The sequence below is a fragment of the Emydura macquarii genome, unplaced genomic scaffold, assembly GCF_026122565.2.
Source record: "Emydura macquarii macquarii isolate MOO-44397 ecotype Brisbane River unplaced genomic scaffold, CSIRO-AGI_Emac_v2 contig_2452, whole genome shotgun sequence".
Taxonomy (NCBI): Eukaryota; Metazoa; Chordata; order Testudines; family Chelidae; genus Emydura; species Emydura macquarii.
In genome coordinates this window covers 4,192,426-4,207,261 of record NW_027132589.1, presented here as the reverse complement: position 1 = coordinate 4,207,261, position 14,836 = coordinate 4,192,426, and the positions used below count along the sequence as shown (strand labels likewise).

The 14,836-nt window shown below is 40.4% G+C and overlaps 1 protein-coding gene across 8 annotated transcripts in view; it reads right to left on the bottom strand.

Moving 5' to 3' along the window:
- The window catches only part of RREB1 (ras responsive element binding protein 1), a 145,492-nt gene that overhangs the window by 79,932 nt on the left and 50,724 nt on the right, over positions 1 to 14,836 (bottom strand). For 4 of the 8 annotated variants that reach the window (XM_067562632.1, XM_067562635.1, XM_067562633.1 and 1 more), the window contains exon 3: positions 603 to 710. In XM_067562632.1, coding sequence (XP_067418733.1) covers positions 603 to 710 — 108 coding nt within the window. Of the gene's footprint in view, positions 1 to 602; positions 711 to 2,747; positions 3,227 to 5,298; positions 5,423 to 14,836 lie in introns of those variants that run through there. The other 4 variants (XM_067562638.1, XM_067562637.1, XM_067562634.1 and 1 more) reach the window with 3 other exon arrangements.

Genomic DNA, 14,836 nt, shown 5'->3' with positions numbered 1-14,836 from the left:
TATTCTACATCATGTTTACGTGTAGCAAGGATGTTCTTGTTTCAGATACTGCACTTAAATAGTTGGGGCAGTAAATGTTTAAAGTACCCGTCTCTGGTATTCCAATTTATGGACGTATTATGGAAACTCTAACATAGCAGTAATCTTTCATATTCTGCTTTAGAAATATAAAAAGAGCATGCTTTAAAACCAGCAAGTTTCAAACCCCATCAGATTCATTATTCAAGATGAACAGAACCGAGCCCAGACTTAAATATCTGAGTATACTGGGAAAGCCACTATTAGAGATGATGTGGGATACAGAACATGGTACATGTTTGCCCATGTATACGTGATCCTCTGTATAACATGTTTTGGGAAATGGGAAGTATGAACATTATAAACAGGTGTTCTAGGAGGATAAAGTAATGTTGTGCCAAATTATTGGGAGCCAAAAAGGAGTCTTCATTCGGAAGCCTTACAGTGGTGGACGAGTACATCTTTGTGCTTCTGATATATATAATCTACTGCTATATATAAATGAATAGGGATGGGGAAAACTCTTAAAAATCTTGCTGATCCTTTAAAGTAATGAAGCACACAAATCTAGTTAAACAAGTTACCTTCATTTTCCTCCTTTGACTGCTGAACAATGAGGTTTTCTTCTTGCGTGCTGTTCTCCCCACTTAGTGTATTATGCTTAGCAGAGTCTAGATCCTCAGCAGCATCCTCTAATACCATATGACGAAAGGGGGGGGAGGGAAGAAAGAGTACATTAACTATGAGGCAGTTTTAACAGAGAAAGACTTCATCCCCCTAATTTATCTCCCAGATTCAACTAGTGAAAAAGGAGACAGAGCACATCACTGACACTTGCGACATTTGGTTGAGAATTTCACGTGTATTCTGCAGCTAAAGAATTTAAGTAATTCAAGTTCATACATTCTGCACTTCCCTTTAAGAAGAATTACAGTTTATTCTAATAGATGAATGCATGATGACCCTTTGCTTCCTGCTAACAGTGGAAGGGACAACTGAAATGTCTGGGACCATTCAGTAAGTTTATCACATCCACTGTCCCAGTTTGTAAGGCTACATATTGAAAATATACATAAGCCATTTTTGCTGGTAGAATTTTTCCCCCTCCTCTCTCATTTCCTTTTATTTTTGCAAGCTACACAGGCACTCATCAAGCTATCGTCAGCAACTCTAACTCTGTGAGATGGACACCTCTCTGGTTCAAACATGCCAGAAGTTTTTGAAGGCCTTTTTAGAGTATATGGCAGTGGCAGACATACAGGAACACAACAAAACGTAACCACCACCCCCAAAAAAAAAAAAGATTCCTAAGGGAACATTTTTTTTCAGCAAGTAATACTGCAAAATGTAAGTAGTTTTAACACAGCATCACACCATGGTAACATTAAAGAAAAATAGTTCTGTTACTTCACTATTGAAACAGATCACCATCCTTTACCATCTCTCAGATTTCAAAATGCTGTCTCTCAGCAGGCCTTTAACAGCATTACGTGTTTTAATTTCCCTATACGCAGAGGCTACAGGTCCCAAATAGCAGTGAAAACAATAAGGATTTTTTCTTGTAAAAAGAATGAGCACCTCTTACTGGATTTATCCCACTGAAGGAGCCATTGAGCTTACAGAATATGTTTGCACTTACATAGCACTTTCCCTAAGTGGATCTCAAACTGCCTTGCAAACATTAATGAATTACAACACCCCAGTGATACCCACTTTACAGGTAGAGAAACAAAGGCATAGAGAGACAGAGGGCCCAAGTCTGCCATGTTTGCTCATGCTGAATAAATAACTCCTTGGACTACATCTACCTTCACTCAGCGTGAGGAAGGATGGCAGAATCTAGCTCTACAGAACTACTCACTTGCTTAACTGTTACCCATGTGCTTAAGTATCTTCCTGAATCAGGACCTAAGTGACTTGACACCTTAGGTCAGTAGCAGAGTTTGGAATAAAATCTAGGAGTCCTGACTCTAGTCACTACACAATGCAGCCTCCCTAAATTAAGCTTTTAAAAACGATATGATCCTGGAAGGAGCTGAGTTCAGTAAGAGTTCCAGGTGCCCTGCACTTCATGATCAGGCACTGTGTTCCTAGCAGAACTGAAATTAAATTTCTTTGTTATCTTCTTTATTTTTTGCACAGCAATCAGATCAGGGCTTTTATTAGCTGCAGTGTCAGCTGTCTTTATTTTAGCCCATAAAAGTAATGACTTTTTACATCTCAAGTGATTAAGGATTCATGCAGGAGTAGATGTATTTTAAAAACAAGAACTACAAACGTAAAAAAATCACATTTCCTTAATAGCTTAAAATTTTTTACATTGGCCCAAAAATTTCATCTTACTGACTTAACAGCATCCCTTTAGTTAATACAACAGAAAAACTGGAAAAAATATTAAACCATTTCTGTGTTTTTGTTAAAGTAATAAACAAACTTAGTTTAATCATCTTTCTTTCTAAGCAGATTAATATCTATTCTTGAATTTTTCATCCAATAACCAACATGTCAAATCACTAATTATTAGACACTTCCCAAAACAATTAAAAACAAATCTATTTAAAAGCTGTGAAAACAGGTGTGGTTCCAAGGTAATTTAAATACTGCAGAAGGCCCTTTCAAATAAATTAATTCTGAATTCCTAGCATGGTTTTAAGTATTAGTGTTCATCCAAACTACTCATCAAATAGAAAGAAAAGGGCAGACATACAAACATTAACCTGAAAACTCACCTTCCAGTTTTGCAATCTCTCTGCAGGTATGCATGGTGTACATCTTTCAGAAAGGGAACAATACAGTACAATTGCAGCCCTTACAGCTTCTGTGTACAAATAGCTATTTTATTTCTGAAACTAAAATACAGCTTTCTGCCAACTCAAACAAGATGTTTGGATACGGATCTTGTTTTTAAAACAGGAGACCAATTTTTTTCTGTACATTAAAAACTTCCTATTTTGCAAACAGTTTAAAGAATGATGCTTAATTTCTGCAAGAGTAATTATTATTGGAATACACTAAAATACATTCCAGTACTGTTGTGGGAAGGAAAAATATACCACTGAAACAAAGACAACTGAACTAAACATCATGCATTGATTTCTGGAAGAACAACTTTCTATTTGCAATAGGATATAGCAACAATAAGAATACTGGGCCAAATCTCTTCTTCCTGTGGGAAAACCCATGGCAGGGAGGGGCCCTGGGGCAGGAAAATTCAGTGAGATTTCTCTTGCAACGTTTAGTGTGTGTGTGTGTGTGTGTGTGTGTGTGTGTGTGTGTGTGTGTGTGTGTGTGTGTGTGTGTGTGTGTGTGTGTGTGTGTGTGTGTGTGTGTGTGTGTGTGTGTGTGTGTGTGCGCGCGCGCGCGCGCGCCTGCATCTCCGTCTCTCCCCCAGTAGAAAGCAGAGGGTTTGGCCTACTGAACCTATTTCAGGGAATCTACTCAGGAGACAAAGCCATCAATATGGAAGTTCTGTAACTGCTACAGGATCACCTGTCTTCTCAAGCTCTCAGGGATCCTTCTGTTTATTGCTGCCACTGGCAATTACCCACTTCCCAATTAAAGGAGACAGGGAGCTTAGCTTGGGAAGAAATACAACTTCAGGCTGTATTAACATGTGAATCAATATTAACATGCAAATTAATTCCCTATGGAGTGGGGAAATGATCCTCTCTCTCTCTCTCTCTCTCACACACACACACTCACACACAGGGCGAGCAAGAACTGTATGTTCAGGGCCAGACTTACGACTGCAGGTTCCCTAGCAATAATCTGTCCCTCCTCTCTGGTCCTGCTTCACAAACTGTGCTGTGGGTAGAAGTGTGGCATTTGTAAGTGACTGAGGCCATGCAGGACCACAGAAAGCTAGAGGCTGCAAATAACTGTTTGTGACAAAGACCAGCTCTGAAACAACTGACAACCAGCCTTGAGGAGACGGTCATGGAGAAAGCAGAGGCTTTAACAAAAATCATGCAAAACTTGTTGCTTCCCATTCAGTCTGAACAGGAAGGCATTTGCTAGATCTATTTCCTCCTTTGGGATCAAATGCGACTCCACAGTATGCTGAAGCTGAGCCCATCCACATTTGCTCTTTCCCCCCACCCCATTTTATCTTATATTTATAGTTCTTGATGGTTACAGAATCTTCTCCTTTCTCTTTAAAAGCACTAGATAAAGCAAAAGGAGAACCTTGATTATAATCTTTAAAGGGGGTGGGAAGAGGGAAGGAGGAAGAGATGATGCTTCTTCTCAGTCATTCAGCTCATCACAGAGAAGCTGCTACAGAAACAGAAAGTGTGCCTCAACCTTTGGAACTATTACAAGTTTTGACTGCAGTTTGTCCTACTGTCTTGCACATGAGCTCTCCCTTTGGAATAGATAGGAAGAAACATACAATACACATAGTACAGGCAAGGAGAGGGAAACCTGATGTATAGCACAAAGCAGTTCATTTTTCCACTTAAAAAAAAGAAAGCCCCACACATTAATGTTAAAGTACAAGCAGTGAATTAACTGGGCCAAAGAAAATGTAGTACTTTCAGCCAAACACTTTTCTTGGTTTCATTAAACACACTATGTTCTATACTATGGATAATCTTTTCTTTTAGGGGGACGGGGGGGGGGGGGGGGGGGGGAGGTGGATTACCATTTTAAAAACACACACCACATGCATTTCAAAACACTTTCCCCTTCTGGCCCTAAAAAGCATTACTCCTCCTACTTACCATCCCCCTAAAATTACCTGCTTTCTCAATGAGAAGTGAAACCAAAAATTGTTCAAATGTAAGTCCAGACAGAGTTGCTAATGCAGAGATTTAGAGAGAAATCAACTTTGTTCAAATCAGCAAGGGGATATCTCATTTGGGACAAAAAGCCCGTGATAGCTTCTTTCCATGTGTTCCTAAAGATACATCTCACAGGTTGCGATTCACCTTCATTTAGAAATCTAGTACCCAAACCTATGCACCACTAAACTTGCACTTGAGCCTTCAAATTAGGATTTAAGTGAGACTTAAGTGGTACATAGGTCTCATGGTGAGGTTCTGCAAAAGCATGAATTTCAGTCATAGCATGCAAAGGGAAACTATTTCTCCCTGCTGCTCTCCCATGCTGTTGGTCACATAAAAAGCAGGATTATAGTTTTAGTGAAATTTTGCTTCAAAGCCTCCAGGGTAGCAGGGAGGAGATGGAGAGGAAACGAGCTGGGTGGGAAGAAGAAAGGGTGATACTATTCAAAGCCACTGCCTCAAGCAAAGGAAAACCAAAGAAAGTTTTCCAACTGACCTTTTTAATACCCAGTCTGCCCTTGCTACTGAAGTATTGGTGCTGGCGAGGCTCCAATGGCAGAGAAGTTTACTGGTAACGTCACCTCACTGTCACCACTGCTGGAGCACCAGTACAGAGCAGCCTATATGAAAAGAAAAGCAAAAAGGATAAGACAGCAGAACAGGACTTTATGGTGGTAGTTCTTTCTACTACTTAGAATTAACTCAAAACAGGCACTGAGAAAATTTCCCAAAATGTCTGAATACACACACGTAAAGGTAGAATCTTCCTCAGAGAAAATGTTGCTCTAAACTCACAAAAACCAGAGAAGCACAACTTTAAGGGCACACTCCAACCACTCAACTAAAACTGCCTGTTTTGTTCTGAACCTTTTATGTTGTTATTCATATTGTCTGTTAGAAATATTTGGTGTATTTATATTACTGTGGCTATGTAGGTGTAATGGATTACACTTTTGCTTTGTTTAAAATAAAAATAAATAAAATGTATGAACCTGCCTTCCCTTCACCCTCAAAGACGCATAAATAGCCCACATGCTTATTTTTCCTCTATAACAGCTTAGAAAACAAAATGCACATGGATCATAAAAGTATTTAGGATTGGCAACATGGGCAAGTTGTATGACCTAACTATACTGAAATCAATGCAGTTATACTGGCATACAACTAAAGTAATGCAATGGTGAACCAGTCCCCTGCAATTTCTTGAATGAGATTCAGTGGTATGCTCCAGCTGCCCTGTGCCACTTCAGATGGGAACTGCCTCCCTAGCTGAGATTAAGCTGAGAGACAAGAAAGCTGGATCTACTGTGCAAGTACTGAAAGTGAGACCAAAAACTGGATGGCTCCAGATAGGCATGGAGTACCTGGCTCTTCAATGGACTTGTCCCTTATGTAATCACTTACACCTGTGCACAGTAGGTGTGAAACATTCCCATTCTGATTGGGTAGAATTTTGCATGAGTGTAAGTGACTTACACAAGGTGCCAGGCACTAGAGAGTCAGAAGGTAATCACTACTGAGACGCCCACATTTAAATAGCATAGTTGCTGAAGCGTCTAAATACCTTCTTACCCCACTCCGGTGGCAATCATGCCCACATACAGAGTACCCAACTGCTAGCATGTGACATGGAAAGCTACTCGGAAGAAACTCCCCGCATCCTTCCAGTTCATTCAGTTTCTGGGTTAACTTATTTAACAATGAAGACCCAGGAAATAAGGTTCTATCTTTCTATTTCAGTATCTTCAAGAACTTGTTTAAGTGAAGAGGAAATCAGGATTTGAAAGTGTCTGGATAGTGTTGTTAGTAGCCTTAAAATTAACAGCTAACAAGCTAGGACAAACAAGCAAGCAAGCAAGGAAACTGAAGGCCAACAAAAATCAGGAAGGCGTTTTCACCTCTCTCCTCTCTAACTCCTCATGCTACAGCATGGCACAAATGGAAATGGGGAGGCGGCTGCCTTCCTCTGAAGCAGGAGGAACTGACAACCATCAGAGGAAACCACTAAATTAGAGGGACCTTCGGTGTAATCCAGTATGTCTATTCCTATATTCCCTCTCTGCTTGTTAAAGCAGACACAAAAGCATTACTGTCTAAGAACGGCGTTGCATGTGTTCTGAAAGCTAAGACAGCTGTGTGAATGACTTAGAGTTCCAGGAAGTAGATGTGGTTCTTGGCTTTAAGTCTGGTTTATTTGCTTCAGATGGAGTGGCAATCCATGCAAGTTCTCTTCCCCCAGAGTGGCACTGGCTGCAAGAATACTGACCTGCTTAAGACATCACATAACGTCTTGCAGTCGACAGATGAGCATTTCCCAGTTTGGGGCCATTATTTTGCTCTTTAGAGTACTGACTCATCTCCCTGGGCAAGGAGACTTTTTCGACAAAGACTGACGAGAAAATGGCAGTCTCAGACAATACTGCTGACAGCAGCACCAGGGACTGACAGAATAACTTTCCCTGCTCCCTTCCTCAAGCAGCCAACATTGGGTCAGAGGCATGGGGAGGAGAAGAATTCTATTCTGTTCTATATAGGTTCTTATATGGCACTCATTACTGTAGTATCTGAGCACCACAGTATTTGAACTCCTGCTAGTGCTTTGTATCTCTTGGGGACTCATTGCTATGTTGGGCTGAAGATACAAAAGAAGCCAGCAAGGAGAGTGGCTCTGTATACAGCTGTTTCTGCAGAGAAGCCCTGAAGGAATTGAGGAAATGCCTTTTCTGTAGTGGCTTCTGGGTCTCCTTTCCCTCACTAAGCAGCTGTGAGAAATGAGAGGTTCCTTTTCTCCTTGGGAGCATGGGAGGGAGATAAAGGGGGTACTTGTTAGAGTCCTCTAGTGATGTGTTCTGATAAGTAGTGCCTCAGGTATCGAAGCAGCACTTGACAATCTTTCTCCCTTCCCCCCCGATTCAACCAGGAAATATCTTTTATTGGACCTATTTCTGTTGGCGAGAGAGACAAGCTTTCGAGCTTCCACAGAGCTTTTCTTCAGGTCTGGGAAACGTATTCAGAGTGTCACAGCAAAATGCAAGATGGAAGCAGCGTAAGTAGACAATCTGTTCCATCTTGTATTTAGCTGTGACACTCTGAATACGTTTCCCAGACGTGAAGAAGAGCTCTGTGGAAGCTCAAAAGTTTGTCTCTCTCGCCAACAGAAGTTGGTCCAATAAAAGATATTACCTCACCCACCTTGTCTAATATGCTGGGACCAACAGGGCTACAACACTGCATTCAACTAGGAAAGACAGGCTGGGGCTGTAAAATAAGGAAACATGGTCTTAAATGCAAAAGGTAAAGAGGTTTGTTGTTAAGTCCTCTTGTTTGTTAAAAAAAAAACCAACCAAACAAGGATGAACCATAATACAGCCAGAGCATTAATATGAATAAACTTTAAACCTCTGGGAAAGTTGTGCATGCTGAGATGTCAACCACACCTTTAAAAGAAAGGATGACCAGGCACTGTACTGTGTTATGGAAGGGATTTTACATCCAGGAGCCTCAATAATAGAACAGATGGATTAAATCTGGAAGAACCAGGTGGAAAGCTTGTAGTGAACAAACAAAAACAAAACAAAAATCTTACAACCAGAGACAAAGTGCTCCTGGATTCTAAAAATGTCAGCTGAAGAAAACCTATGAGGGCTACATGCAGGCAGAGCTGGACAACGGTGACAGAGTGGCTGAAATCCCAGATGGTATAGCCAGTCCAAGCCATGGGATTCCTGCTGTAAAATGAACAGGAGGAGAGAGAACCTGATGAGAGGCACGATGCAGCAGCTTGCCCTTTAAAGGCAGGCCAAGGGCAGGCATCTGTGTCCCATGTAACATAACCAGAGCCTTCAATCAATTGTTTCTGAGACAAGTTACAAACAGGGACTTATCAATTGGTCATGCAGATGTCTAGGCATCCACTGTAATGAATTGGTAGGGGACAATTGGTCTGGTTGTTCTTATTACGGCATCGTGAAAACAGCAGTAGTAGTAATGCTGAGATGAAGGAAAGCCACAAAAACTGATGATGTCGAATTGCTCACTGGCAATTGGTCTTTGCACCTGTTGGTCAGGAGGGGAAGCCCGTCAGTCCCAACTGGTGGATCAGATGAGCAGAAATGTATCAGACATCACTCTTCAGTTTAATACCCTCCCCTGAGAGCTGTTCAGGGCAGCTTTCCTCGTGGATTCAAGATGAGAGAGTTTAAAACTCAAATGGGCATGTCAGGCACTAGTTTGTGCGCAATTCATGTCTTAACACCGCACTCTTCATTACGTAGCTGGAGTTGTGGCTGCAATAGGAACAGGCTGGGGAAGGATGAGAGGAAGGCTGGATCATCAGTGTGAAGTGTACATAGGAAGCAACATCAGAACTCCTGATAATGCTTTGTATCTCTGAGGGGAGCCCTGATCATGAGCTTCTACCACCCTAGAGGGATATATATCTTTTTTTTGTTTGTTTTTTAAGAGACTCACTGAAGACTTGGTTCTATAGGGAATTGTAGCGATATTGTTGCTTTGGAAGTATCATTGCTAAACTGGAAAAATGCACTCTTATCCCAGAAAAAGAATGTCCACGTGGGGATACCAGTACAATTATACCAATACAATTATGCTAGTCAGACTCCCTGTGTAGATAAGCCCTAATTGGACAGTATTAGCACACTTTGTCAAGAAGCTCTGAACAGATCCTCGGACACTGCTGCTGCAACGCCTCGGCCACTAACCATCTCCTTTTATTGCAAACTCCAGCCCTCTTGCTCACCCAGCTCTCAGTTGCGAATATCTTACATGGCTGCACAGCAAAGCACTTTGTACCTAACAAGATAATTTAGTAAAACCATGCATGACATTAGAAAACTTTGATTAGAAATTACAGGAATAATCAGGGTTACCACCTAACATGTTTTTATGTTTTGTAAAATCGGATGGAGTCACGTTATTAAATGAGCATCACAGCTTTTGTTAAAAAAAAGAAAAAAAGTTTTTTACGTAATGTTTCTAGCCCTCATAGTTGTGGAGAAAAGCTGGAAAGCATGAATCCTAGAGGTAAAAAAACCAGGAAGCAAATAAAATGAACCCCATTTTTTAAAAGTCTTATGCATTGTAAACCAATCATGATTAGGGGCCTGACTCAATTTTTGAATGCTTGAGGATGGCAATACTGTGGTAGAGAGAGTTCCTCCACAGCCATTCTTATGCCCTACAACATGCACACCCTGCCATGAAGGTTTGTTTTTGTATTGTTTAATTTTTTTAATTTTTATTTAATTCATAGCACATTCTACTAATGCTACTTTTAGATGAGAATCTCACTCAAATACCACATTTTATTTAATGGGGAAAAGATTCAATTAAACAACAAAAAACAAAATTTTTCGGACAGAATTATTTAAGAATGCGCAGCTCTTCTTGCTGTTCTTTTCCAGGGAGCATGCCTTGCTGACAGGATTAACTACTGCCAGACTCACAAAGCTGGGAGACAGCTGCCACATGGCAGCCATTTATTACAAAGAACCACTCCTTTAAAGTCAGGAAAGAGACAGACCCTCTTATTTTCCTCTGTGTTATCAGGAGGGTACCTCTGCTCCACAGGCGTTAGTGACTAGGCTTTTTCTAAACAAGCACCTCCTTTTCTCCCAACCTTGTTAACAGCATCATATTCTTGTCTTCTGCTCCTGGGTGAGCACAGGATCTATCTTCTCTACCATGTATTTCAGACAAACACTCCACTAAATAGGTAAAAGATTAGAATTTCTGTATAACACACAAACACACTGACTCACTCCTCTGCCTCACAATAAAGTTTAATTTGGAAGTTTTAGTTTAACAACAACTGAACAAACAAAAACCAAGAGGGAGGGACACATACTGGAGTGAAAGAATGCAGAATTAAGGTACTATAATAATAAAAATTCTGACCCCAAATATGTGACCTCTCAACCACCCATAAGACATTTCTTTACACCTGCACTTCTTTAATCTAGAATATCAAATATGGATTACAGAACCCTATCACAGGCTGATCGCTAAACCACTGGTTAGTCCTTGACCTTTTCCCAGTCCACATGACCCACATGGGCCAAACACACATTTCTTTCCTTCTGGGCACAGACTAAAGACTTGACCCACTTATGGTCCATCATCATGCAATCTTGCATCTTACTCTCTAAATAGGTTTGCACACAACACCGTCCCACATTCCACTCTGAGCCATACACACCAAACTATCACATCCATTATTTCATTTAAGATTAGATACCCCATTTCTATGTTAGTCATTCTCTTTCCCCTTTTGTGATTTGAACCCAACTTTAAAGATTCTGACCAATTATGTAACTTTACATTGTGTGCTCTACATACATTTGCTGCAGATGTCAAAGTGCCACAGTAACTCAAACTGAGGTTCATTACCTCCCCCAAGGAGAAGAGAAAAGAACCAGCCCACGTGTAAAATGTGTATTTTCATTGGCAATGTGAAATATGTCTAAAGTAGCTGTATTATTTGTGAACGCATCCAAGTGTTGATTCAGTTGGGCAGGGCTATGGTTGTTTGTGGAGCCTTAATTTTGAAATCAGCTGTTTAATTTGGTTTTCTATATCATTGAGGTTAATTTAATTAGGCTATAGGAAGTAGACAGGCAGCTAAACCTTCTGAAGTTTGTTGGATGGAAGGCACTATGGGAATGCACTATGGGAATGCAAAATTAATATTACTGTTTCTTAACACTATACTTCATGAATTTTCTTGAAAAAAACATTTTTTAAAAAAGGACCAAAACAAGTTTTATGTTTTTATGCATAAAAGAAAATGAAACAAGTGTTTAATTATGAGCAGGTGGGCAATGCACGATCCTCCAGGATCAGCAGGGTTCCCATGTATTCAGAGTAAAAAGGCATCAGCTAGGGTTAGTTTTTACTGCCTATGAAGCTCTTTGAGGCATGGGCTGTCTTTTTTGTTCTGTGTTTGTACAGTGCCTAACACAATGGGGGCCTGGTCCATGACTGGGGCTCCACAGTGACACAGTAATAAGAGGTATCAAGTTTAACAATTTCTCATGGAATTCAAGAGTTCCCTAGCTTTGTCAAAGGAGCTTGGGAAGAATTCTCCAAAAAGACACTTCTGTATTTGACTTAGAGGATGGGAGGACATACAGAAAACACATCAGGCATTTCTGCTGACCTTCTATATTCCTTGCAGTATTGCTTTGGGCCCAATGGACTTTATAAGACTCACAGGAATTGCAAAAAGATTTTACGAAGTACATAGGCCTTGCCTGGTCAGACCTACAAGGACTCCACAGAGGTCAGTATAGAGCTCAGAGTCTGTAAACTCTCTGCAGTAAACAAGAGAGTGACCAAAATCAGATGATTTGGCCTGGTGACCTCTTAAGGGCCAGGCTGCTCCTGCAATTCTGTAAGCTCTGCAGGCCAGACCTGCTGACTTGGGAAACTCTGTAGTAGGCATAGTCTTAAATTTATAGAACAGAAGCTATTTGGCTCCAAGGGTTAAAAATCTCTGTTATATGAAGGTGCAAACACTGAAGTCAACAGAATTGTGACCACCTGTGTCAGCAATGAGTTGGGCCCTATGAGCTTAAATGTTCTGCTGGATGTATCAGTAAAGCTTTCAAGATCCTTGAAACACAGCTCTGGTGGTATGCAAGAATCCTGGGAAAACATGCAAGATTCCAGTGAACGACACAGCCATACAGTAAATGAGACATTACTGCTACTTAGGAAGCATCATTACAGAGGATGAAAGACTGGATACTGAAGTCAGAGCTACAACAGCAAGAGTGCAAGAAACATTCTGGAAAAATAAGCATCTGATGAGAACGGACGTAAATCAGAAGATTAAATTCTGACTCTTAAAAACTTACATTTGGTCTGTGTTAAATTACAGCTGTGAAACATGGACATTCAAACGATAATAAAGAAACTACAATCCTTCAAATTTTGGTGTTATAGAAGAATTCTGAAAATATCATAGACAGATTATATAACCAACGGGAGATGACTGGAACTCAGCAAACGCTAGTGTAAGATCTTATGAAAAGATTCGATTTGCACGGTACATTTTAAGAGGTTCAGCAGGCAATGCATGTTTATGGGCATTAGAAGGGAAAGTTGATGGCAGAAGAACATGCAGCAGATAAAAAGAAGATTTTGGATGGACAATGCAGGATCAAGAGGACTATTCATCCACACAGAGATTAACAGAGGACCATACAGAATGGGTTACTAATGTTGCAAACCTATAGGCTACATCTACAATACAGCACTTACAGTGGTGCAGCTGCAGCGCTTGTAATGGAGACACTTTAAACTGATGGGAGAGAGTTCTCCCATTGGCTTCATAACTTGTGCCTCCGTGAGAGGTGGCAGCTATGTTGGTAGGAGAAGCTGTCTACGCCAACATTTAGGATTATTCACACCCTTGAGCGATGTTAAGTTATACCAAAGTAACCTGTAGTGTAGATAAGTGCTCAATAATGGAGATACAACATAAGAGGAAGAACAACCACAGCTCTTTGGATTAAAAGAATTTTACAAAGAATTGTTGAAAAATATTTCAGGAGGTTCGTTTCCCTGCACCAGATAACAAGAGCCAAGCAGGTCTCGTGAACAGTCTCCAGAATTTATTTCTGCAGAGGTCAGACACTTCCCAACCAGCGGGTAGCGAGAGACCCTGAAGTTTACATTCTTTCCATATTTATAACAACATAGACAAAGGAATTACATATGCATAAATTCTTACTTTTTATAGGTACACTCAATTCTTATACAAACACTCCTATTGGCTTACATTTCTACACCATCTAATTATACAGGGATAATTTTACAGGTATACAGCTTTTATCTTTCTACTCATCCGCACTGTAGAGGCTCAGTATGAAGAGACTACAATTCCTAGCATGTGATGTTCCACTTGTTTGGACCCAGATAGCACCTACTGCCCTGTTCTTTCCACAAGTCAGACAAAACATCAGGACAATTGCAGTGTGCCTCATTCTCGCCAGACATTTAGGTACACTCCTTGATTTCCCGGCTAGTTACTTGAATGCCTTTAACAAGACAAAGTTTGGACACCTGTGAAATACTGCAAACTGCAATGACTTGCAGGAAGCTTATCACTGGTGAGGAAAAAACGGAAGACAAAATTATTAACAGGTTTTTCCAGAGAGTAACTTAAGTTTCAAATTACTCTTCTTTCAGCATAAAACGTCTTGTTGCTGGTCCTAAACCACCTTCTCTACAAAAAGAAGAAGAAATTCTACTGCTACTGCTCATACATTAAACCAATAGATGATACAGACAATTCTTTCCACTATCTATTTATGAAAAGGGCAACTTGCTTCTTTCTCCCCTATCCCCTTGAGATATATGTTGAACACCAAAACACAGCTTGTTTTAGGCCTAACAGCAACAATTACACCTATGACTGATTCTGGGGACATAAGCACAAGAACAGATTTTTTAACAAACATTTATATATCCAGCAGGAAGCAAAGTTCTCTGGCAGGATGGTATTAGTTTGCTAGTGAAACTAAGCTAATCAGTTTTCAAATTACTTGTATTATATACACTCACTGTATATTAACATTCTATTTGTTAATTCACAGATATTGATAACAATCCTGCCAATCAAATTCATTAGGATGAGCAATGTTTACACATGCACACCCCACCCTCCAATGTTTCCTGACCAGGCGGCTTGGTTCTCCCTCGCTCACCAGTTTTGAGCTGCTTTATATTGCAAAGTGTAATTTCACTGTGGCACCACTCACAACCTACACGAGAGTAAGAAAATCCAGCCTAGAATGTTTAAGAGAGCTGGGACAAGTTCAGCAAAGGTTCACAGAATAGGTCACAAACTATAAAAGTTCTGACTGCATTTATGCTTGATGGAAAGGCCAGTTGAACAGGAAGATCACATTCTCATTCAAAAAAGGATAAACACTCAGTGTGAAAACACCGCAGTTGAATTTGTACTTTCCTTTAGAGACACTCAACAGTAGTAAATAATGAAATGATGG